Below are 26,935 nucleotides of genomic sequence, written 5' to 3' on the forward strand. Positions count from 1 at the left end.
TTTGAACTTCATCACTCATGGATAGAATTTTGGATGAGGTGAGATCATGGGATTCGTATAACTGGGCCAACCCAATAGCTGAAGAGAAGGTAATTGGTTTATTAGCCCAAACATTTGTGTGAATGGACTCTTTAAGGCCTTTCACGAAGCAACTAACTTGTCAAATTTGTTCCATTGGTCTTGCTTTAGCCAATAATTTCTCAAATTTATCTTGGTAGTCTTGTACTGAACCCGTTTGCTGTAATCAAGTTGATTCAGCAAAAAAATTAATATATTGATTTAGCTCATACCTTGAGTTTAATCCATCTCTAAACCCTTCCCACATAACTGTGCCCAATTCTTGTTGTAAGGATTGATACCACATGTGAGCATCTCTATCTAGATGGAATGAAGCCAAAGCAACTCGATCAAGTAAAAGAATCTCATGTAGTTGAAATAACTACTTTGCCTTGAATAGCCATATAGTAAGATCGTTTTTCCCATCATAGTGAGGGAAATCGATCTTTATGATTTTTGGAACAAATGAACTAGTATTCCTTCCCTCTAACATTCCGTCGAGCATGTGGTGTGTTTGTTTGATGTATTAGGAAGGTCCGCAGTTGATGCACTAGGATGGTCAGCAACATCTTAAGTATGGTTGGCAATTTCTTCAACCCGATTACTAAGCTTTTCGAGTGTTTCCATCAACTTCTGTAAGAGCTCTCCATGCCCAACAATGGTTTCCATGGTTTTCTTCAAGTTTTTCACTCGTTACTCCATAACCAAGCTCTGACACCACTTTGGTACATCCACGTAGACAATACTATTTCCTCTACCTATTTTGAGTTAAGGAAAGAAAAATTATAGATTTTTAGTTCATTAAATTAGGGAGCAAAAACCTTCGATATTCAAACTGAACAGTTGTTGCAAAAATAATTCTAATATTTATTTTCATTGAAACAAAGAATATATAATAACTAAGTTATAACTACCTTCTTGCTAAATAGCAAAGCAAAATCCACAATTTAACAACCCATAACATAGTTCAACCACAACTAACTATTTCTAAATACATGACTAACTTATATTCAACTGAGACTAATTCAAAAGGGAGACAAATAAATTAATTAATTTTTTTTGGGGACTGTATCAGTGTGTGTATATATATATATATATATAAAAGAGGTTTATATACTTCATACATATGTTTATTATTACTTTCAACTTTGTTACGTCATGTTTACTCTTTACATGAAGAAAATTGTGTAAACCCACAAAACATCCGACGATGAATAAGCAGCTAGCTCCAGGCTGCTGGCTGGTTGGAGGAATTATGGAGGTCCGTTGATTAGGGCATCAGTGGGTGGTTGGGTGGGTGACAAAAATAGAATGTTTTTGCTTGCTTAAACTGGTAATGTCGCTGAAGATGAAGCCAAGTTTAGAGAAATGAAAAGAAAAGAAAAGAAAAACCTAGCTTCCACGTTGGCACATACGTATGTATGTATGTATGTATGTATGTATGGAACATTAAATGTGGCCGTTAAATTAGGGCGAACCAATTTAGGGCGGCTTTCCCTTGTCCTTGTCGTTCATGGGTCATTAATTGGTAAAACCACAGCAAATTACAGGAGGATTTGTTTCTTTTCTTTTTTTGTGCCAAAAATATTATTTAAATATTTAAGAATGATATTTAATGTCATGTTTTTAAATTAATGTATTATTATATATTTACATTAATTAAATATATATACTATAATACAATAATTCAAAAATATTAATAACATATTTAAATATTACTTGTAAATATCCTAAAAACATTTGCTTCCATAATTCTTTGCTGCTGGGTCTTAATTAGACTGGAGGCCCTCCTGCGTGCGTACAGCTGTAAGATGAGGACGCGCCAAGGAAGGACTTTTCTCCTCGCTAATTAGCATGACTTGGGTGGGGTAGCCATCCATCCATATACAGCTTACGTGATTGATCACTACGTACGTAGTCATGCCTTTCCATGGCATAATAATAATAATAATAATATGGAAAGGCAATGTGAAATGAATGCTACAGAATATATATGGAATGGAACTAATCAAACGGGCAACCTGTTAATTTTAATATAAAGAGATTCCAAAAGGGTGGTTGAGACAAGTCTTAATTTAATTAAAAAAGTTTCTATCATATGGCATGAAACTCCAACAAAAAGAAGTGTCTAATATTCCCTATTAAATTGCTTTTTTTTTCTTCCCAACAACGTAGCCAGCGGTCGTTGTTCCATTAGGGGAAAATGTGCCCCAAAGCATATGTTTCTTATTATGTGTCTTTTGAAACGCATGAAGAAAAGTTATTTATTTAAAGGAGATTTGAAGAAACTATTTCAATTTTTTTTTAAGGTTCAATAAATGTATTTTATTTTTAAATAAAATATTTTAATTACATTTTATTTTCAACATTCAAATGCTCTTATTAGTTAGTAATAAATATGTTGTATTTTAAAATATTTTATTCATTAATTAATTAATGAAAATATTTAAATATGTTAAATACATTTCAACTAATTAAGGACACTTAGCAAAACCCAACTTAAAATTACATATTTTTCCTGGTAATCATGCCATTTTCGGCCACGTTTCTGGAAAATCTGAAGAAAAAAATGCTCACATAATAATTAAATGAATCTCTTATGGTGGGGGGGGGGGGGGGGGGGGGGGGGCAAATGATTTCCAGAGACATTAATGCTAGCTTTGATACACCAAGCTACCAACAAATTAATGCTTGCGTAGGTAGTTTGGTAAGGCTCCCAAGAACCCATTTCAATAGCAAGAGACGACAGTGTTTGATATTGAAGATTCTAGTGTGATTGACTGCCACTAGTTGTCTCTTTCGCTGTCTATCCATCCTTTTAACAAATTGGAATTTAATTTGGTGATTGTATACAAGTCAATGACGACTGAACTGGCATTTTATTTTGGTGGTATGCTAAAACGAGTTAATTTGACTCGAGCTAATATTCCTTACTTTCAAATATTACATCTATTTTTGACCTTTTTCTAATAAATTTTCTTATATGATTATTAGTTGACCAAAGGAAATTGACCAACTAGTCAATTTTTTTTTTTTAACTTTTAATTTGTTAGACTGATTAGGAAATATGTAAATAATAATTATTAAATTTAATTACGTCTTGCCCTCCTTAAACCTATAATCAAGATTGATTTTCGCCTCCTAACCAAATCTGGTTGAATTACTCTCTCTCTCTCTCTCTCTCTGTGTGACTGTACGTGAGTGGAAAATTTAGACACCCAAAATGTGTTTGCCGGCGCTTCAGTGAGCCTCAGTCTCCTCCTCCTCTGTTGCTGTTGCTGTTGCTTCTTCTCCGGTTAAATCCACATTCGGCCGAAGTAGCCAGCCAAATCCAGTTGAAATTAATTAATCAAATACATTAATACGGTCTCAAACAACTAACTAACTATACATATATTGGTTCATGAAACAACTGACTATATTTGGCTAATACCATAATCTTGCAAAACTAACACAAATCCTAGCAGAAAATTGGATAATCCAACTCAAATTAAATCAAGAATCCACTCATCTAACTAGAAAGTAAACCTAAGTCTCACTAATTAATAATCTAAGTAAATACAAGTTTAGATGAGTGTTCCTATTTTGATATAGTTTTTGTTTGATTTCTTTGCGTTATTGTTTTATTTTTGGATGAAATATTTTCCACTATTCTTGATCTTGTTAGTTTATTATTATTATTTTTGAAAGTAAGGAATAATATTAGCTCCAAGTCAAATTACCCAAATTAACTCGTTTTAGCATACCACCAAAATAAAATGCCAGTTCAGTCGTCATTGACTTGTATACATACAATCACAATCGGCCTGTCTTTTAAATTCTTTCCCGCTGTCTTCTTAAAAAGTCTAACCTAAATTACTGAGAAACACGGCATTTTATTTATAAGCTGGCCGCGTTGACCCTCCTAGCTAGGATTTGTTACGACACGAGCAGTAGCCTCCTAAGCCGTCAACTTACCATTGAGATTCAATGAATAATATCGATCCCAGTTTGGAATCAAAATTCGCTTCTGCTGCAACATATAGTAGGAAGGTCAACACTGACGAAAGAAATCCAACAAGGCAAATGTAATATCTACAATACGACCCCCGCAATAATCGGGTGAAGAGATTGCCACACACAAATTCAATCAACTTGCGCTTCATCCTAAATGGATGAAATCATCTTACAAGGTCTACTCGATACATACATACATACATACATATATATGACCAACATTATATATATATGAATGTATATATAATGACCAACATTAACACGGGCCTCATGAGCCGCCGCAAGACAGACGAAACACACAAAAACAAACAGTTCCCGCACTACCCATTTCCATAAAGAATAGTGCTATAAATATTCTTTCTCCAACTCGACGTTCGGGGAAATAATCGGCAAAAGCTCAATCCTCGAGAAGAGTAAAATTCAGTCGAAGAGATGAATCTCATATAATGAAAGTAACATGGATTCAAGATAAATAAAAGGCTAAAAACAGCTTCTTTTTTGTCCTCTTAACTCTGCCGTTTAATCATTTATGTCGCCTTAACTTGAGGGAAGACCTGTTGTGTTCCTTAAATTATAAAAAGAGATTTATTACACCCCTCAAATCTCAAAATTGTACGCGTGACATTCCTGCACTTGGATAAAATTTTATATTAATATAATATATATATTATGTTAATAAATTATATATAATTATTTTATCATTAAATATTAATAAATCATAGACAATTATTTATTAAAAATTTATATTAATACATATATATATACAATACACAATGGTTGTTAAATATATATATAAATATAGTGCACGATGACGGGGGCAAACGCTAACGATAAAGACGCAAACGATGGACGATGACGACAAAGAAGAGGATCAAGTTTCATCCTTCGTTAAAACTCGAAATCGAATTTCAAATCCTACCCAGTGGGTCGACCCAACACTCAATTGGGTCAAGACCCATTATCTTCCCCAAACACATCACTTAGGGTTTCTACTTTGCTATGTGCCACCGCCGCAACTTCATCTTCCCTCACCGTCAATAGCCATCTTCCTCTTCTTCACCTTCAGCCACCACCTTTTCTTCTTCTCCATTCATTGATGACGACTTTGACTGTCGACTTGGCATCTCTAATGGCGGCCACAGAGGCAATATATCGCTCAAGAATGGAAGAGAGATAGGAGAAGACAGCCTAAGATCATGACCAATGAGTCTTTTGAGCAATCGGCCATTGTAAACCCACATATGGGTCAATCGCCATGAAACCCAAAATTGAGTCTTCAATGAAACCTGATCCTTTTCTTCGTCTTGGCCCGTCGATTGAGGCGCTTCTTCTCAGTCGTGGGTCAATTCTTGTCATAGCCATGGTTGACGAGCTTTGGTCATTGCCATGGCCGAAAGCTTCGTGCTCGACGCTAGAGATGGCAAATAAGCAGGCCGGGTCGAGTCAAACAATGGGAATTGAGGCCTAGCACGGTCCTGTAGCCCTTAATAAATGGGCAATTTATTATAAATTTTTAAATATTTTTGTTATTTTTTTCTCAAATACAACAAATATTTTTTTAAAATATGTTTATAAGTAATTACAAGCGATTGTCGATTTTATATTTTTCAATATTCCTTTGCTTGAAGGGCGCTCAACTCCTTCATATACTAAAAATACCTGCAAAAAACTACCCTCAGGGTTACCCCCGAAGGCACTCTAATGCTTAAATTAGTATGATTTCAATAACAAACATATATTAAGATGCAAATGAATAACAGGTTATTAAATGACATTAAAAAAACAAACTGAGATTTAAGTGTTGCCCAACCTCCTTGATTCCTTCAAACGGTATAAGTACTTGCAAAAAATTACTCTCGAAATTGCTCCCGATGGCACTCTGATGCTTAAGTTAGTATGATTTGAAGAAAAGAATAATAAAATCTAAAGTACGAGAAAATAATTAACTATTAAAATACATAAAAAAACTCAAACCAATAATTGCGGGGCGTATTCCCTTTAAGATGAAATATCATTGTGCTGTGGATGGTCCTACACTGTCATTATGTTCTAATTCGTTAGATTTATTGTACAAATATATTGCTTGTTCATCAAATTCAACATCTAACCAATCCTTAAAGCATATACACATTTCCAGTGTCGTATGTTGCAACTTCGATCTCTTTGAGTTGAGCACCCTATTTTCTGTAGAAAAAATTGACTCCGATGGCACTGTGAACACCGGGGGATTAGTAGATCTCAGGCCATGACGGCCAACACCAGATATGTGTGTTAATTTTGACTCCACCATGACAAAATATCAAATGTGTTAATTTGGTCATCAGAAAATGAAGATCTTCTATTTAAATAGAATTCAAGTTTGTTAAACCCACTAGATGTTTGTGGACCGCCCTTTGATCTTTTTGATTTGAGGTATATGGACCACCCCCATTTTAAAAATCCCTTAGACTTCCTTTACAAAGAAGAATTTTCACTACTTGGTTTATTACCAAAACGGGACTCATATAAATTATAGATTTCAAAAATTAAATTTTGAACTTTTGTTTTTATTTCTTGTGTGTTAACCCCAATAGTCGTTCCGTAAAACTCTAAAAAATATTCAACACTTTCCTACTTTTGTGTGAAATCTAATGTAGCTACCATAAGATATAATAATGGTATATTAGTACAATATTTTCTAAAAAAAAAATTCATGGGGCCTATAAATTGTTCATATATATTTGAATCCCTATGTTCTGCAAAACAACTAACAATAGAAAATATTTCACGAATAAAAATATGTGTGATAGGATATTTACAACCAGAAAATAATTTTGTTGCAATATAAAATGTTTCTAATATATATATAATAACATCTAGTTGTTCCCAACCACTATTCCTTAGTTGATATACTTCTACCATTTTCTTATTCCAAAATAATTCAAGTTGTTGCCTATATGGTTTAGTTTTTTATAACAACAAATAAGTTGAATTCCACCTAGTTTGAACATCTATTGGAAATCTTCTATATGGTAAGTCAAATCTATTAATAGGTTGTTTCCACTCTCAGGAACGGGATTCACTACTTCAAATTAAAGCCAAAACACCCCTTATTCTAACTAATGCCTCATTATATATTTGTAAACCATCATGTACACATAAGTTTAAAATATGGCATGCACATTTATTGTGAAACAATTGTCCATCTAAAATTAATAGAAGTTCGCGTCCTAGTCTATTAATGGCAGAGCCATTGTTACTCGCATTATCAAATGAGATTATCATTATTTTATCACTAATATTGTAATTATAACTAGTCTCTCGAATTTTACTTCAATTAAATTACATTTATGTTGTTCTACTAATTCTATGAATCCAATTATTCTTCTTTGAATTTTTTATTCTTCATCAATCCAATATATAGTGACACGCATATAGTGGTTATTTATCATAACATTATACCAAATATCTGATGTTAATGGCACCCTTCCATTAAATGCATTTCTTAATTATTCTAAATATTTTAGATATAACCTCATCGCTTCATTTTTTTTAGTCTTTCGAGAAAAACCCCTAGTTACAGGTTGTAATGCATTTTTACAATACCATTTAAACATTGCATCCTCTCCAAACAAAAAAGAAGATTTAGTTTTAATTATTAGTTTTGCTAAATTAGATTTATCAAGTTCTCTATTATATCAAAAAATCAAACCTTTACCTTGTTGCAATTGTGTCTGCGTTGCGTCCAAACCGCCATCATCATGTTTCAAGGCATGTCTCATCAAGTGTCTAGTCCCACCCCTTGGTTGGCATGAGTAATTTTTTTTTGCAAAATTTACACAGAACTCTTTGATCCTTCCCGATTATATTAATGATCTCAGACATCTGCCAGACATTACTAGTTCTTTGTCGCTTGGAGTTGCATTGTGAGTTGGACGGGTTCTCATTTGGTTGTTTTGAGGAGGTCTGACTCTCATTTGGTGATGGTTGCTCAGTTAGTAAAAGTGGGGGGTTACCAAACATTTACATATTAGGATATTGTGATTCGGGAGGTTGTGTATCTAATTCAATAAATGAGGTGTGACCATGCCCATTGATTGTCACTCCAATTGTTAAAAAAATCATGGGGGAGTGGTCCTATTAGGGATGGAATAGAAGGTCGTTAGGGGTTTGCAGAAGACTCGAGGGGGCTTCATGGAAGAAGCATTGCGAGGATTATTTCTGCGAGTAGTGAGGAGCGACGAAAGGAAAATATGATTGTAAATGTAGAATAATGAAACTAATCAAAAATATTGTGACACTAAAAAATATAGTAATTAACAAGATAGTAATAGAGCAAGACAACTTGTAAAATAGTGTATCAATGAGAGAGTAAGATAGCAAAAGTAATTTTTGTGAATGAACAACTTCAGCAATCACTTATTTATAGACGCAAACATTTAAACGTTCCCACCACGAGTTGCAATGAAAATTCAAATTTTGAATTTCAAATGATCAAGATCATGAAAATCTAAAAAAGTATTGAAAATTTTTAACAATTGATCAAAAGTATTTCTTGAATTTCTGTCATATTCTTTGTCATCAACAATAATGGGATAGAAAACTTTTGACAATTATGATGAATTCACTTGTTATTATTATCTATTTCTTACTTATTATGATTTTTGTGTTTTTATTTATTCTTTGATTTTTTTGAGATAAAAATTCTAAAAAATTTAAACGCCTTCTATCATTGTATCTATTTTTTTAAGTTCATATAATTTTAACTTTATTTATTTATTTTTATAGCTACAAGCAAGTTAATAAGTTTTATACTAAAGATTTTTTTATCTTATTAAGTAGCGGCATTTTTATTGAATAGTAAGTAATAAATAATTTAATACACATTTTTTTCTATAATAATTTTTTTACAATTTATTATGACACCTAATTTGGTATAATAATTTTTAAAATTAAAAAATATTAAATATATTTTATTTAAAAAATATGTATTAGTCATAATTTATTAATATAAAAAAATATTATTTAAAAATTAATTCATATTTTCTGTTAAAGCCCATGATTTCTTGCCATATTTTGTGGCATCAAATACAAGTTGGGTTGAATCATAAGAGCTTAAAAATTGCTATAAAAATTTAAATTTTAAATTTTATAGTGATCATAATCGTGGAAGGCTAAAAAACTATTGAAAATTTGATGCCATAGTTTCTTAAATTATTTTCTGCCATCAACAATCACGGGAGCTTAAAAAATTATTGACAATTGATCACATGCTATGAAAATTCAAATTTTGAATTTCAAAGAAAATCACTGTAAAAGCCCATGATTTCTTGCGTACAACAATTATTTTTAACAATTTTTTTCAACTTAAATTATGTTCATTAGCCATTTTAACAATTTAGATGGTTAATAAAAATATTTTATTATTATAAGCTAAAAAAATAAGAAAATATTTTTTTTATTTAGAAAGTTTTTTAACACTTATTAATTAGAGATGTCTCTAAGTCTAAGATGATTGAGGTACTTATTTAGTTTTTTTTCTATATATAAAAAAATCACTTAATAGTGATAACTATCAGTTTAATAAAAAAATAAAAGTACTCGGCTGCATCATATGATTACATTTTTTTTGAGAAGTTCCTAAACAACATTACTATTTTAATTACAATTTATCAATATGAAAAAATATTATTTAAAAATTAATCTATATTCCCTACTAAATCTATGTTTCTCTGCCATGTTCCTTGCCATCAAAACCTTAGAAGATGCTTGAGCCTATAAAAGTCTAGAAAATATTTGTTTGTTCCTACCATCAAAAGCCTATAAAATTATTCATGCCATATGCTAACAATTGTAACTATTATGAAATTGACTTTTAAATTATTCTCTCGCATTTGAAGTTTGCAAATAAAGTTAAATTTCAAGAAATTACATTTTTTACATAATTTCTAGAGAAATTTAAAATTATTCCTTGTTGGGTCGGGCCATTTTAGCGGTCCGACACATGGTCCATTTTTGTGGGCTGAGCCAGGCCATTTTGGTGGGCCGGCACACGGGCCATTTTGGTGTGTCAACACGGCCCGCATTCTTCTAGCCGGGCTGGACTGTGAGGCGGGACAGCCCATGGGCCGCCTGGCCCATTTGCCATCTCTACTCAATGCCATGGCCCCATTGAGGAAGCAAGCTGAACGAAGAAGAAGACAATGGGTGAGGAAGATAAAGTGATCGACAAACAATGACAGAAGACAAGAAGAAGAAGAAGGCGCAAGGGAGAAGAAGATGATGGTGTTGCCTTCATGCACCTCAACCGCATGTGTAACTCACGAGTGATATTGATTGAATAATGAGGTACATGATGGGTCCAAAATTCACACTTTGAGGTGTGTAATAAGTTTGGAAATAAAACTTGAGGGGCACAGTAAGTCCCCTCAAAGTTCAAGGGCACAAGTGGTTAAAAGCCCCAAATTCAGGGGCACAATAGATCCCAAGTTCAAGGGCACAAGTGGTTAACAGCCCCAAGTTCAGGGGCACAAATGTGTCTTTAGCCTAGATAAAACAACACAGCACACCAAAATGCCTAAGTCAGCTCACACTACTACGTAAGAGGGTAACACTATCGGAACAATAGGGCAAAACGATTTCACGTCAAGATCATATAGCTCAAAACAAACAGCATACGAGTTCTGAGATGTAGTTTTATACTAGAAAGTAACAAAATGTAATACTGTACTTCCCACCATTCCAACCTAAGTCATAATAGCTCAAAAGAAGACCACCAAGCAACTTTAAGCTGCAGTTTTAGGCTAGAAAATATCAAATGTAATGTTGTACATTTGTACTTCCTGTCACCCCCACCCAAAAACAAAAGGCCAGGAAACAACACCCCCCCCCCCCCCCCCCCAAAAAAAAAAAAAAAATCAAATATAGAACAAATAAAATAATTGCGCCTCCCAAACAATTACCAGGAAAAATATTATTGTAGTTTGATAAAGTGATTCATTTGGTTTGACAAGAAAAGAAGGAAGGAGTCGGCCAAAGGCGAAGCCACCAATTATCAACATCAACAGCCGTCAAGTAGTAGAAGTCCCTACTACCAGGTCTGGTCTTGCCAGATACAAACTACACCACTCAAATGCAAGGCTACCATTTCCACCTTTTAATAAGTTGGCAATAACCACAATCTTTTTTTCACATGCACCACCCAACTCACGCAACTCTTGCCATTCAAGTAACTTAATATTCCCCTTCAATTATTCTACTACTATGCTCATAATTATTAACACCAATGCTTCTGTAATTTCAGGGAACTAAATAGATCAAACTGAATCTTCAGAAGCCCACCTGAGGTTTAACCTAAACAATACTTTGTCACATCCCTAGGTGTCACCTCCCAGCAGTGACATACTTGTCCAAAATTACTGTTTAATCATAATCAAAACTCATATGAGCAAGGCCAAAGGCTTGAGATTGTTTATCTTGTGCTAGAATAATCAAGGTAACACTCAATGACAAATATAACCAACGTCCTGATAATTAGACTCATCTGTCAAGTCTTGCTTAAGTATACAAGCATCTAAATGCCATTACAAACCTCAAGTATTCAACTCTCTCGCAATCACATTGAAATAGTAGAGCATTCAATGGATATGCCTTGAGAGTTGAGACACTCCTACCAATTTAAACTTACAAACCTAGCCTGTAAATCTAATTTCACATAGCAATATATAATCTTTTTCCTATGAGGTTTTCACACATTTAAGACAATCCATATCATCTAGAATGTTTCATTATATGAAACAAGCTTAGATATAAGCTGCTTCATAAATGTTCTGCAATGTTAAATATGCACGTGCTTACACAGAGCAATGATATGCAGAACTGGTTAACATGGTCCTGCACAGAGGGCATGCCCCTTTCAAAATAAGTACAGGTCTAGGATACATATTGACAAGGCATTCTTCCCATGTTTTTTTGTCTGGTCCAAAGGATCTGGGCCATTAATTCTGGAGATATCTTGCATAGTAGAATGTAAGTGACAGATAAGACTAAAAAGGATGGACGATCTGTTTCCAAAGGAGACAATGTGGAAAGTGTTTGGAGAAGACTCGTGAAGCTTAAGAGATTCAAATGCTAAATACACCCACCTCTCTTTACTCTGTTACAATCTTATTCAGGATTTGAATTATTTCCTATAGGATAGAGTCAAGATGTTAGTTGATCATAATACTAATGTCACACAAAATCCTGAGGCATCTAAGGGCATTTGAATATTGGAGAGGCTATCAGATGATGGCAAACAAACCTTCCCCAGATTCAAAGGCATGTGTGTTCCTTTTATTAGAGCAGCTTATAGAGCATAAGGATATTAGGGAACAATCAGAGCTAGAACTAGTCAGTGTTAATGGAAGAAACAATTTTCTTGATGAAACTGATGGAGGAAGAGAATCCCAACATTCTGAAGAGTCAAATGCCCTGAATATTTATGGAAACAACATGCTGATCATCTTTCTTGTCCAGATAAAGGAGCTCTTCTCTTGCACAAATCTAACTCTGGCATTCCTTCTGCTTATAAATCTCCATCTTACATTCCCCGTGTTTCTTCTCTTCCTGTTTCTTTTGATCCAGGTCCAGTTGGATAAAGCTGCTAACAAATGTGAAACTCAGGGTGGAGCTTAGTCAAGGCATCCATATTGTGATTAGTATTGAAAAGAGATCTACTTAGTACCAAAGACTAAAGAGAGTTTAGGACCAAGGTGAAGGTGTTGACCTTATACTCATCAGAGGAGAGAGATACCAAGATCCTTAAAACCGTGCAATCTGATTTGAGTTTTTCCTTGATCAATTCCGAGGGCAAAAAAATGCATGCTGAAACCTTTCTGGTAGTGTGTCAGCATAAGAAGAGGACAGTAGAAAAGAGCATACAATAGCTGGTTTGGTTAATTATTGAGGTAACAAGGTGAGCATGGGGGTTTTGAGGTTTCCAAGTGAAGATCCTTCGTTGGAAATGCATGCTGAAACCTTTCTGGTAGTGTGCCAGCATAAGAAGAGGACAGTAGAAAAGAGCATACAATAGCTGGTTTGGTTAAGTGTTGAGGTAACAAGGTGAGCATGGGGGTTTTGAGGTTTCCAAGTGAAGATCCTTCGTTGGAATCTCAAGGCCTAAGGGGTCTTGTTAACCCCACCAAGTCAAAAAAAAAATAAGGGATCATTTTGCCAAGCTTACCCTAATGTGGTCTTCCTTCAACATTCCAAATCCCCTGAGGTTGATGGCGTTCTATGTGAATTTGAGGGAGTCTAGACAAAAAGATTTGGGATTATTTTCCTTTGTTTGCACTTTGCAGCTTCGAGGGGGATTATTATTATCTGAGTTACCATATTTACTGTCAAGCTTGGTTGGGTTGTGGGTTCTTTCTGTATTTCAGCCTTGTTAGAAGTCAAAAAACAAGGTAAATGGTGGTTCACCTAGGTGAATGGACCAAACAGGACTAGTCTTACAAATCTTCTTGGGAAGAATCATTTATATCTATGCATTTTTTTTCCCTTTTTGCGGGGTGGAAGAAAGAAAGAAAGGGGGGGGGGGGGGGGGGGGGGGGGGGGTTACAGTATGCCAACATGTGAGTGAGAAATTAGGAAGTCCTAGAGTGTCTTTGAGCATGAGGGAGTTTTGACCCTTTTATTAATTTAACACCAACTTGGTGATTTGCCTCTGGTGAATGCAAGGTTCACTTCCTAGTCTTGGCCATAAAACTATGCCTAGAATTTCTTCTGATCGTTTGCCCCATTACCTTGGAGGCTACCCCCATCAAGTAGGGTCCAACTCCCTTTAAATTTGAACATATATGGCTATCTAGTTATGGTTTTCCAAGGCAGGTTGGGAAATGGTGGAAGGAATGAGATTGTTCTGGTTTGGAGTGATATCGAAATTGAGGGTTGTTAAAGATAGGTTTTACAGATTAGAGTAAAGAGGTTTTGGAAATATCAGGTCTAAGAAGGCTTTGATTCTTTAGAATATTGGGAAGCTTGTAGGAAGTTTGAGAATGACTCCACCCATCAGAAAAGCATCAATCATGTCTCTTTGTAGAGTGATTACCATGTTCTTTTAAAGGAAATGGATTCATGAGGGTGATTGTAACTCTAGATTATTTAATAGAGGCAAATGGTTGCAGAAGGACAAATTTTATCAGTTAGCGAATGAGGGGCCTGCCTGCATTATTAATCAGGTGCTCATTGTTGAGGAGATTAAGGAAGAAAGTCTAATAGCCTATGATTGATGGGATTGCTTGGTGTCCTATTTCAAGAGCTAGTTTCGATAGGTAAAAAATTGAGATATTCCAGATGGCAAGAGAAAGCCTATGAAGCTTATGTTTTACCGTGGCCTTTTTCAAGTAAGTTGGGAGATCATTAAACGGGAAATTCTAGAGGTAGCCCATACTGTTGATTCCATTTTCATTTCTCTGGTGCCTAAAAAAGTGTATTGTATCCTTAGTTCTATATTAAGTGACTAAATACATAAAACAATACTAAATATGGAGGCTATAAAATGATGGGGCATAATCAACATGACAGTATGCAAGATTCTTTTCAATTTCAGCACCTAAAAAATCAGGCAGGCACTGTTCTTCCTCCACAATGAGAGGGAAATTATACCTGCATACATGCAACTGTTCCGAGGGGTTCAAAACATCCTTAAGCAGGGACTAACTGTGTCTAGAATCAACATGTCCTACTGCAGAAGCATTTATTGAAAATTTAAGGATTCAACTTTTAGTGAAAGCTTTATCAATAGATTCCAATGCCCTCTCCACTTAGTGTTTATCATTCATCTCCTTTTCAGTTTCTATGCTATCTTTTATCCTTATTAAGCATGTTCCAACTTCAAAATCTCAAAAGATAACTTGCAACACTAAAATGCAATATTCCTTCATGATTGTGATGATGCCATGACCCATAAGGCCAGTATTATATATTAATGAAATTGCCCAATCCACAGATATCAGAACCACAAAAGAGAAATTGCTCTGACAGATCAGTTCTATGAATTGATGATATCAGAATATCATCCTCTATAACTAAGTTTATACATGGCCGACAACAGTTTGAAAATCATCCTACAAGGTGTAGAGAGAAAGAGAACAAGAAAAAACAAATGTAATGAGTTGAAAACATTTAGACTACGCATCATAAATCTGTCCTACCAAGTTCAGTAAAATGGAGCAACAATGATAAGTGGAGATGGTGGGAAGAGAGAATCTATCAGGGTTGGTTGGCCTGGGGTTGCATAGTGGAGTGAGATATGGATGGCACAAGGTGAGAAAAGTTGTTGTAGTTGATAGAACAAGAGACATTACCTTGAAACTCCTTTCCAAGGAACATTTCTAAAATGTCCTCCATTGAGCATTAAAAAAATGCCAATGCTAATCACCAATATTTATCAGCTATAAAGCACGGACAGTCCCTAGGGGCTGCCATACCAGTGACGCCAGCATGTCGAACACTCGGTCACTCCAATACATATTGGACAAGCCACATTTCTTAAAATTTTTTAAAAGGATATGGGAGGGGACACACACAGGACACGTGTCCCCTATGTGGACACTTTGAAGAATAAAAAAACAAGGTTTCCTCATTCTTCAGTTTTTTGACTTGGTAATTGCATGATTATTTTGTTTTTCCATTTTTTGGTTGCATAACTGTTCAGTTTTCATACCCTCCACGCGTCTATTCTCTACCTCTCTTTAAACATCAACTGGATTGTAAGGTACAAAAACAACTGGGCTGTGAGTTTTACTATTTAGACTAGAGTTATTCATTTGGGATTTTAGCTTACAAATTTAAATGCATATTTATGAGTTTGGAATATGGTTTTGATATTTCATTATGCCATTTAAAATATAAAAATTACTTCATTAGACAATGTTGTTTCCTATTTTTTTTTTTTTGAAAAATGGCGTGCTCCCATGTCCATGCATCATAGCTTATGAGTTGTCATACAGAAAAAGAGAACTGTGACCAGTAGTATGATAAACAAAAGGAATAATGATGAAAAAATTGCAAACCCAAATTCTATTTGCAATGTACAACTAATAGACTGTACGAAGAAAAACCAAGGTCAAACACTATGATTACTAAGATCTACCTTAACCGTTGTTTGAATGCAGGGTAAGCAAGGGGGATGGGAGGGTAAAACCTTACCCTCGTTTGGTAGAAGTTTTGTAATGGAAGGGAAAGGGATTCCTTCCATTACCTCATTTTTCCTTCCACTTTGGGGGGGTAGGAAGGGGAAAGGAGAATTAATAATAAGTATTAATTTGACTATTTTATCCTTAGTATTTTTGTAAAAACCCAATATTATCCTTAACCCAAGTAAAATGTCATATTTATTTACTATTTTATAATTTGATACAACATATCTTATGTATAGACTCAAATAATAATACTAAATACATATATAATACAATCCAAAACCCATCATAATTTAGATTGCTCCCATCCAATGCAGGGGGAGTAAAAGTGGATGAGAATAATGTTTCTATTTCAAACAATAGTTATTAAATTATATAGATTAAATTATTCAGAACGTTATTTATTGTGGTATCTCATGGACTAATGTCTTTGTCTTTGTATGAAATGTCAAATTTGCCTTTCACTTTTGCACACTATATTTAATTGTTTAATACTTTCCCTTACATTTCATTCTTTCCAAACAAGGGGAGAGTAAGAACCTTTATGTTACTTTCCTTTTCCTTCTATACCTTTCCATTATTTACCTTTCCCTCCCCTACCACCACCTCTCCTCCAAACAAAGCATAAGAGTAACAAGTAGGAACTACACATCAGAGAAGATGTAATATGATCACCCAACATATGAGCAGATAGGTAAGCATTACTAATTAAAGAAATTAGAACTTATAACTTAATAACTACCATAAGAATTTAGATCTAAATATGAAAACATTTTAAAGGCTGTCTTACTTATTGAAAGATAATGTCTATAGGTATTTGAGAATTACCTGCATTCTGTCTGGCAATACGGCTTATGTTAAGCACAGTATTTATGCTGTTTTATTAGCCAACAAGAATGTTAGATGCCCAAGCATGTGAAAACTGAATTCTAATCTGCAATTTCAAAAATGAGTCCAAATTGTCATCCATACAAACTACTAAACTTGATTCTGAAAACAAAATTCTTGCTTCTTGTTTGGGAAGTTTAACAAGTTGCCCCAGCATGCTTCTATCACACAGCATAACCATATCCACTCAAAGGTTAAAAGGCACTTTTTGTCTTGTACAGATAAAATACAATTAGGGGAAAATTCACTCACAGTTACATTTGAAACTTGTAATAGAACATAACATTTGCTTTGCATGTTTGCTCTTGTAATAAAACAACTTGGCTAAAAGCCCAATGCACTTTGCAGTACATGTATCGCAGCACTTCTTTAAAACAACCAAATCTGCATTTTGTAGCAGTCTGCAAATAGCTGGACAAGTAGATACCAATCAGCAGAAGACATCTATGGAACATGACCCCAACCATTTAGGCAGTTGTTGCCACATTGTTGCTTTGTTGGCAAGCCTAATACGCCAAAAATTCCTCATCAGGGCATTTTCATCAGACTAACCTAATTATAGTCACTCTTGCTAAGCGACTGCTTGAATGGCAGAGAGAAATTGTGCCACTTGGGGTCAGGTCGCCAATAAAAATCCATTGACAATTTTCTTTACCGAGCAAAAAAAAAAAAATCCATTGACAAAGTTCCATCACTGATTTTCATTTACCTCGGGCCTCGGCAACCATGTTTCATTGTTCACACGAAAATTCTTTTTGGTTGGATATCACCCAGAATGTATCCATTACCCAATAAATAATTATATTAGAACTATTAGTTAATCAATTGGCACCAAGACTAATTAAAACCCTAGAAACTTAACATTAACCTAATGATAAATGGTAGTTCTGTTTCTAAAGAGAACACATGGAAATTCAAAGTCATCCGTTCAATCAAGAAAACCGGTCTGTCGAAAAACCGCGTTCCTAACCTGGCGCAGATCTCTCCCTTTGAGTGTCCTTCCTGCGCCTTCAAGCACGGAGCAAGCCATCATAGGTGACTGCCTCGACGCAACGACCTCGTGCGGCGGTAGCATCTCCCCTTCCCCTTCGCCAGTATCATCGTCATAATGAATGTCGTCGAATTGGCGCATCGCGCGTACCCTCTGCATCGCCTCCGTCATCACCGGCACATTCACCGGCGCCGATAGGGGTTGCTTCAGTGAGCTGTGCTGCCGATCCAACGGCGGCCTCTTCGGAACCGTAGGGATCATCCTCGATGACGAAGCCGGAGAAGACGAAGACGACGACGAGACTGAAGCCTTGTGGTTGAATACCGAGCGAGCCTGGAGATTGCTCTCATCGGATTCGCTAGCCGGCAACGCGGCTAGGATGCCGAAGTTCTCCCCCCTGGCAACGCCCCGCCCGTGATGGCTTCGACCACCGGAAGGCGAGACCGACGGCACATTAAGGTTCGACGAACGGTTGTTCTCGGCGAAGTCGCCGATCCAGAACACGTCGTCCTCGCTAAGGTCGCCGTCTAAGGCAGACTCGGGGCTAGAACGAGCGGAAACGGGGAGGAATCGGTCGGAGAATGACGGTGTCTTGGGGATACGGAGCCTGGCGGCGGCACCATTTGGTTCCATCTCAAATCGTTTCTTCCCGAAGAAGAAGAAAGTCCATCCGGAATAACGAGAACATGTGAGTCGAGACACAAGTGGGCGTTTGCGCTAGAGAAAGGAGATATATTGAGAGGACGTGGCGGAGAAAGAGGAGGACAGAGTGGGGCATGTATGGAGAGAGGCGGCATATGGATGGAATCACTGAAGAATGTGATGTCATGGCAAACGTGACACAGGCAGCAGCACAGCAGTGCCCAACTAAGTCGGTCACTTTTGAAAGCCGAAATAATCTGTCATTATCATCATCTACCCCTAATCTCCTCCGGCTGAATGGGACTCGTACTAATTGTACCAATTCAAAATCTTTTAGTGATTATTTATTACGAATTTTATTAGAAAGAGGGAGAATATAAATGTAGGTCTAGTGGTAGTAGTTTAGTGGTTTAATTTTTTTTTATTTTGTATTTTAATTTTAAATTAATTTTATTTATAGAATTACTGTAACTCATGACGTCAAAAAAATTTATTAGAAATTAATTTATCTTTTTTACAATAATTATTATTTAAATTAGATACTTTTAATAAATAAAAAAACTTTAATGGTTAATACTACAAAATTTGCTTACCTTAGAGCAACTTAGCGGGAGTTGCCATCCGGGGTGCCCTCCTCATAACTGTTGAAATGACACCCAAAATAGAAAATTTCTACTCGAATGGAAATTATGTATGGGATTGCAAAATAATAATAATTCTCTTGAGGTGCCATTTTTTCAAACCCTGAAAATAAATAAAAGAGAGGTTGCATTTGACAACGGTAAAATATAATGGTTATATTTGACATTATATATATATATATACATGTACCTGAAACAGGGAAGACGAGACAGAGCAAGAGAGTGCTAGAGGCAACAATCAACCAGTAAGGCAACGAGCGACGAAAGGCAAAAGCAGGCGAGGGTGAGGCATAAGCCATGGCGACGAGCGACAGAGCCAAAAAAATTGCCGGCAAGGACAAGCAGCAACGAACAACTGAGTGAGAAGAAAACTAGGTGAAAGCAATAACATGTGAATGCTACGGAAAAGCAACGGCCGGCAAGATAGCAACTGGCGACTGATGAGGGCGAGTCATGGAGGGGCAGAGGAGGCAAGAGAGGCGCAAAGGAATGAAGCTTTTGGAGTATGTATTATATATAATTGTTTTTATTTTAGTTAATTGTTATAATTTAAAGTAATTATTTTATGTTAGAATTATATATTTTGATTTTAATTTAAAATAAGATTGCATTCTTTTTGTTGTTTTTAAATTATTTTTGGTTTTTAATTTTTTAAAATAATAAAAATACGTTTATTTTGTTATTTTTAAAAATACATTTTCGAAAACAAGAAATTTTTTTATAAAGGAAACTCAAAACAATAAAATTGTTGTTTTGATTATTTTCAATCAAAATAATCTCTAAATCCAAAATATGAAAAACACAATCTATTTTTCATGTTTTGGGTCTAAAAAAGAAAATAAGGAAGAAAACAAATTATTCTTAAATTTTAAAATAAAATTATATATTTATTTAAAATTTTAAAAATATAGTATATTTATATTATAATTAAAAATATAAGATAACATATAGTATATTATTAAGTATATTACACATATTATGTATAATAATATTTAATATAAATTATCACTTAGATGTTAGCAATTTATTAATTTATTTTAATAGTAAATTTTTATTAAAAATAGTTAATTTTATTATTTAATAATTAAATTCATTAAATAAAATATTATAAAATATTTTTTCTCAAAATTTTAAAATAAACGCGTTTTCTAATAATACAATATTTTCATTTATAATCACATTATGTAATATTAGTTCACATTTTTTATTTTTATTTTTATTTTAATATTTCCTATTTATAATCAAAATGTGATTGCACTTACTATTTTTTTCAAGTTAATTTATTTATTTATTTGAAATTAAATAGTTTCAATTTTTTGGATAATTAAATTCATTTTATAAAATGTCATTAAAAAATTATTTTCTAAATTTTAAAAAGAACACGTTTTCTAATTTTCTGTGTTTGAGAAATAATTTTTCAAAATGACAGAAAGAACGCATTTTCGATTTTATAAAAATGGACTACTAAAATAAAAAATAAAAAATTAAAAAACAAATAGAACGCAACCTAAACTTCTAGAGATATATATTATATATTTTGAAATTTAAAATTTAAAATTTTAATTATATTTTTAATAAAAAATATTAAAATGACACTTCTATTTGTAACTTGTTATTAGAGTAAATGTACAATTCAAATGTGCCATAACACTATCTAATGTTGTAAATTGATAATTTAGCATCTCAAAATAACAACTCCCTTTGAAGATGCTTTTAATAGTCTTATTTAAAAATAAAATAAAATACAAGGTCTCGGTATATATATATATTTTTTAAGTTGTGTAGGTATATTTTTAAAGGGCTAATAACATGATTGATGCCTCATTTTTGGAAAAAGAAAAACTAAATTCACTGAGTTTAAAAATTTAGTGATGTGGTAATTTTTATTAATTTAAATAAATATTAAAATTGATTAAACTCGTTACTTTTATATCAATAACTATAAATATAAACTAATTTAGTGTATTGTTGTGAATTGATATAAAAACAAATATGATAGATAAAGACATAATAATGCCAACGGGTGAATTACACTAAATGTAATTAAATTTTTTATTTTTTTATAACTTAGTCACTAAATTTTAATTTTTTGTAACATGATCACTAATATTTAATTTTTTTTTTTTGTAATATAGTCACGTTTAAAATTTTTGGACAAGCACCTCACCAAAGTTGGTGATGTGCCACTAAGGTGGCAAATAAAAATCTCAATCAGGAACCTTAAAAGGTGGTCCACATGCTGATTGTGCAATAAAAATGAATAAAACATTACAACGTGATAGTAGGGACCACTTTAAGACCCATCTCTCTCCCTATATTTGACTATAATGCCCGCTGCCTTCGAGTACTGCTGCTTCGCTCGTTGCGTCTAGCTACCACTACTTAGTATGTTTTCAAAATTATACCAATTAACTAATTATCAAAATAAATTTATATTTTTACACTCTTTTATATAAGTTACTAACAGGATAATTTAATATATATTACTAATTTATATATGTACTTAATTTAACTCATTATTTATGAAATTTAATCTTATTATTATATTTTAAAACATTTACAATTATTTTTTTCTTACAACATGTACGGTATTATTTTGAGTTAAGCACTAGTTTGCGTACACAAAAAAATTAAGATTTTTATCTTTATTGTTGTCTAAATATAATAACTAATTTAGTTATCGAAAAATATTGCCATCAAGTCAGTTGAATCTGTAAGAAATAAAATAATCAGAGGGTGTGAGAAGGCTCCCGAGCAAATACTCTGATACTTAAATTAGACACTGAATATGATGAAAGTTATATTGAAATCAATATTAAATACGTATTTTTTTAAGAATGAATACCTGATTATTTATAGAAAAATATGGAATAATCCAAAGTGTTTCAAGATTAAGATTCTTGTAAATAATATTTATCTTAATTAATCATAGTCTGATTGGAATCAATATTGCCATAAATGACATCTATTTTTTATAAATGATATTTATCTTATCTTTTTACTGATAAAATTTCTTATAAATGATTATTTATTCTAATATTTCAAAATTATTTAAGAATTAAATTTCTTTATAGATAATTATTTATCTTCCAAAAAAAAAAATTGAATGTTAAAATTATTTAGTTTGCGTGTTTGTGTGTGACTCCATTTCATATGAAAATTTTACGCCTTTTAGCTCAAAAATATACTTTGGACTTTTAATTGTCCTTTTCTTGTGACACAATAATCTTCAAATTGAAATTGACAATGGGAATAAATAAGAGTAATAAAAATTAAATTTAACAAAATACTAAAATTATATGATTTAATGAAAAGCACCATGGCTCCAAAAACAAAAATAAACAATGTTATAGTTAAGATAGATAAGTGGTCACACAATCTGTCAATTTTCTAGTATTTTCCACCTTATCCTACCATTTATGGAGCAACACCATAAACAAAAATAAACAAAGTTGCAGCTCTGACATGTGATATTTCCCCCATATGTCACATGCTCAACACTATCAATGAATCTGTGTTGGAAAACATCTTCTCCAACTTGTGTGCTCTAATTACAATTTAAAAAAATAAAAAAAATTCTAAAGTCAACAATCTTAAGTCCATGGCAGTATAATAAAAAAACATATATTAAAAGTGCAGTTTGTAGGAAAAGTGTTTGCATCTTCACTTTGGTTTGAATCTGGTAACTTCACATAGCTTTGTAAATGCTATAAGTTGGTAACTTCTCCTACTCTGCCCATGTTTATTAGGACCTTCATTCTATAATTTTAAAATTCACATATAATTTTCTTTCACCAAAATTAGTTCATCTAATTTTATACCCATCAGTAGTTCAAAAAAGTACCTCATATATATCCTCCACATTTAAGTTATATATTATTCTGTCTAAATTTGGCATTTATAGTTTGGGGGTATAGGCTGCATCCCAAACTCATTAATGAAATTCATAGGTCATTTTAATAAAAAAACTCACAATGATTTCCAACCGCAACAAATCTTACTCAACTTGCAATTTTGACAAATTGAATGTTAAAAAGATTTTTTTTTTTGAGTAATTAAAAATTACATGGTGACAATATGTGGGTGAATTCTTCATGTTTTGGATGAATCATCTATACAAAAAATATGTGTATGAGAGTAATAAAAAAGCTCATTACATGCTTCAAACAATAGAAGAAAACTTATTAAACTCAAAAAACCATGCAAATTCAAATTGAAATGGTATATTGCTCATCGTGGCGCTATATTTGAAGGTGAAAAATAAAGCAGTGGTACTTAAATATTTTACCTGATATAAATCAATTTCTCGTTGATTAACAAGTAGCTCATTGTTTGTGACCTGTGTACTCCCTTCCAAGTCACAAATTACAACAAATCAACAATTTTGTCCACAAATATTAATCATCATTGGTTGCTTAATAACATTATGAAAAATAAAAATGGTTAATAATTTGGTTTATTTTGAACTTAGGGTCATTTTGCAATTTTATTTTGTCTTGAAAATTAATTCAATTTGGTCATTGTACTTTAAGATTGATGTCAATTTTATCTTCAATTGACTTGGTGTGTGACCTAACATAAGTGGTGGATAACATGGTGTGTTGATGTGTCTAATAATGGACACACCAGCAAAGCATCGTCGTTTTGTCTAATGCATAAAACACCCCAAATAATGTTTATTTAGGGTTTCAAGAAATGAGGAGGAGAAAGAACCCAACAGCGATGGTAGGCAACACGGACGAGGGTGACAGAAGGCGAGGCACAGCAAGGAAGTGACGGCGACAACCACGGAAATGACCTACACTGATGGTGAGGGAACAAATGCATAGCAACTGAGACAGATCAATCAACATATGACAACAGAGATGGAACAATGACAAAAATGACCCACGATAATGGGGCAGTTGTTGTGGGTCGTTTTCGTCGTCGTTTCGTCACCATCGACGTGGGTTAATTCAATCTTCGTTGTCGTGCGTCAATTCCGTCTCCATTGTCGTGTGTCGCTTCCATCTCTATCGTTATGCGTTTATTTTGTCGATTTGGCTATCGTCACCATGCATCGATTCCATCAATGTCGATGTGGGTCACTTCCATGGTCGTTGTCATCACTTCCTTACTGTGCGTCCATTCCTTCTCCCTTGCATGCATAGCCTTTCGTCGCTGTCAGGTTCCATCTCATCTTTCTCTCTTAAAACCCTAAGTAAGCATTATTTGGGGATGTTTTATGCATAAGGCAAAACATCGTCATTTTGCCTTAGGCTTTGTAGCAACAATATTGCAAAACGACATCGTTTTGATAATGTGTCCATTATTGAACACATTAATACTCCACCTCAGTCGCCACATAAGGTGGGCCACACGATATGTCGATTAAGAATAAAATTGATATCAATCTTAAAGTAAAAAGACTAAATTGAAACAATTCTTAAAACGGGATAAAATTATAAAATGATGTTAAGTTCAAAATAAACCGGGCTATTGACCCAAATAAAAAAGAATAATTGAGTTACATTAGGCAAAGTGCATGTTTGAGGAGTTGGATTCATTAGTAGTCTCAAGTTTCTTAATTATGAATTCATGCCACTATTGTTTGACTTTGTCATTCTTGATTTTTTCACTTGTCAAACAAAATTCATAACAACCGTGCATGAAATGAAATTGTATTAGACTAACCTGCAATTTTCTTCTTGGAATTGGGAGGGAGGGAGGGGACTGAAGTAGGAGTTAAAAATGCATTAGACTCTGTTTGAGTTCCATCATTAAGGATATTATCTTGTTGTGTCTAGCTTCACCATCAGTTGGTTGCTTTTTATGATATTTTTTATTATGACCCCTTCACACCACACATGGTGCATGCTAAAACAAATCCTTTCCTTGAAACCGTTAAAGTCCTCGCCAATTTCTTCAAGCCCTTTGCTTCTAATCTTCTTAATTTGGCCATCATTCATTTATTTGGGTTTGGTTTTTGTAGGGTAAAAGAGCAACATGGAAATACACACACACAGAGATGGGTTTTAAAGTGGTTTCGCTGCCACGTGGTGATGTTTTATTCATTTTCATTGCACAATTAGCATGCAAGCTACTTCTAGGGTTGTGATTGAGATTTTTGTTTACCACCTTATCACCAACTTTAGCGAAGTGCCTGTTGAAAAATTTTAAATGTGACTACATTATAAAAAAATTCAAATATTAATGACCACATTATAAATAATTAAAATTTAGTGATGGACTTAAAAAAAATGGTCATTAATTTAGTGACCTTTTGTGTGATTTATCCACCAAGGTAGTATTGGACCAATGAATGAATTGTTATAAAAATGAGGCATGTGTTAATGATTGGTCTCCTTAATTTAATCTCAGACATACCATCAAATTTCTTTTATCTATTACATTATTTTAGAAACTTCGTCGTATTTCTTTCATCTGTTACATTATTATGGATACTAGATAATCAATTATTATACAATTATATGCTATTTATTGTAAAATCCTTGAATATGTCTAGGGTAGACATGTATGGTATGTGTTGCGGCCTTCTACATCTCGTATTTCCTTGGCATTTCATTCAATTCAAATATGACTTATGTGTCAAATTTATTAGTTACAGCTTGTAAATATTTTCTATAATAATGATTATTATAAGTATCTTAGTCAACACTAACAAGCACGAAAGTACTATTAATTTACCATCAACGTCTTTCAAAATTGAGCAGTACTAAGCAAGCAACAAGGCACATAGATATCTCATAACAACCATATATCTGCTTTTAACAAGCCCCGTCTTAACCTAAACAACGTTGAAATCCAACCGACGGCAAGTATAGAGCATCTTCAAAACATAACACTATTCACTCCGATTCTGCTTCTTTTGATAAAAAGGCGGAAGCTTTTCATGCAAGAACAGTGCAGTTCTTTTAAGCTACGAAGACTTCCATCTCCGCCTTGTTTTCCTGATCAATCACATCAAGAAACACTGGATCAACGACTACGCGGCTGTCCACGTGTACCACAAACTTGTGCTCCCACCACATCACCCTAGCCGCCCCCTCTATATCCACCGCCGCGTCCAGCACCATCTCGCGGCGGCCCACGTCGGTGATGAACTGGGCGGCGTGGTGGGACAGCTCCAGGCCGCTGAGCCGCGCCGGGAGCTGGAGGAGGCGGCAAGACCGCGGCGCTTGGGAGCCGGCGTCTACCCGGGCGGAGCCCAGCAGGGAGCCCGCGTAGAAGATGGACATCTCGGTGGACGAGTAGTGGATGGGGGCGATGTTGGGGTTGGTGACATGGACGGTCAGCATCAGCTCGGCGTCGACCACCGGGAAGTTAAGCTTCAAGGAGGTGATGCTTATGGATATCACGTCGAAAGTCGGAGTTCTGGGCTTAGCCGTGATTATTGCCGTCGCGACGGTGGCTGACGCTGCGCCGACCAGTGCGGAGGTCCAGCTCCACTTTACCTTTATGCCCATGGGTTTTACGAAACAATTTCGCTTCCCCGGCCGAGGGCTTCCAGAAACGAAGACTGATGCTCTCTAGAAAGTGTGGACTGCACGGATTGAGGT

The 26,935-nt window shown here is 34.2% G+C and overlaps 2 protein-coding genes across 6 annotated transcripts; both read right to left on the bottom strand.

Moving 5' to 3' along the window:
• Positions 1-310: 310 nt before the first annotated feature.
• On the bottom strand, positions 311-18,907 carry LOC127798479 (uncharacterized). Of its 5 annotated transcripts, none has more exons than XR_008022403.1 (3): positions 18,073-18,906; positions 17,043-17,148; positions 311-815 (listed from the first exon to the last, which is right to left on the bottom strand). XR_008022403.1 is itself a non-coding variant. In XM_052332063.1 (2 exons), the coding sequence occupies exons 1-2, from the start codon at positions 18,724-18,726 to the stop codon at positions 17,098-17,100; spliced, it is 705 nt and encodes a 234-aa protein (XP_052188023.1). In that variant the 5' UTR covers positions 18,727-18,906; the 3' UTR covers positions 13,653-17,097. The 5 variants fall into 5 exon arrangements, 3 of the variants coding, with proteins under 3 accessions (XP_052188023.1, XP_052188025.1, XP_052188026.1); XR_008022402.1 differs by lacking the exon at positions 311-815 and adding an exon at positions 10,982-12,673; XM_052332063.1 differs by lacking the exon at positions 311-815 and having other exon boundaries at positions 13,653-17,148.
• Positions 18,908-26,004: 7,097 nt separating this feature from the next.
• On the bottom strand, positions 26,005-26,935 carry LOC127797786 (uncharacterized). Its single transcript, XM_052330928.1, has one exon. The coding sequence runs from the start codon at positions 26,840-26,842 to the stop codon at positions 26,291-26,293; it is 552 nt and encodes a 183-aa protein (XP_052186888.1). The 5' UTR covers positions 26,843-26,935; the 3' UTR covers positions 26,005-26,290.

Source organism: Diospyros lotus, chromosome 3 (genome assembly GCF_014633365.1).
Source record: "Diospyros lotus cultivar Yz01 chromosome 3, ASM1463336v1, whole genome shotgun sequence".
In the NCBI taxonomy this organism is placed as follows: domain Eukaryota; kingdom Viridiplantae; phylum Streptophyta; class Magnoliopsida; order Ericales; family Ebenaceae; genus Diospyros; species Diospyros lotus.

What these genes read in the sequence shown, in the direction of transcription:
- LOC127798479 (XM_052332063.1), bottom strand. Translation starts at nt 18,726, where the DNA reads ATGGAACCAAATGGTGCCGCCGCCAGGCTCCGTATCCCCAAGACACCG. An exon ending in AAGGGAGAGATCTGCGCCAG is followed by an intron (nt 17,149 to 18,072) that starts GTTAGGAACGCG and finishes TTGAAATTGCAG; the next exon opens with ATTAGAATTCAGTTTTCACA.
- LOC127797786 (XM_052330928.1), bottom strand. Translation starts at nt 26,842, where the DNA reads ATGGGCATAAAGGTAAAGTGGAGCTGGACCTCCGCACTGGTCGGCGCA.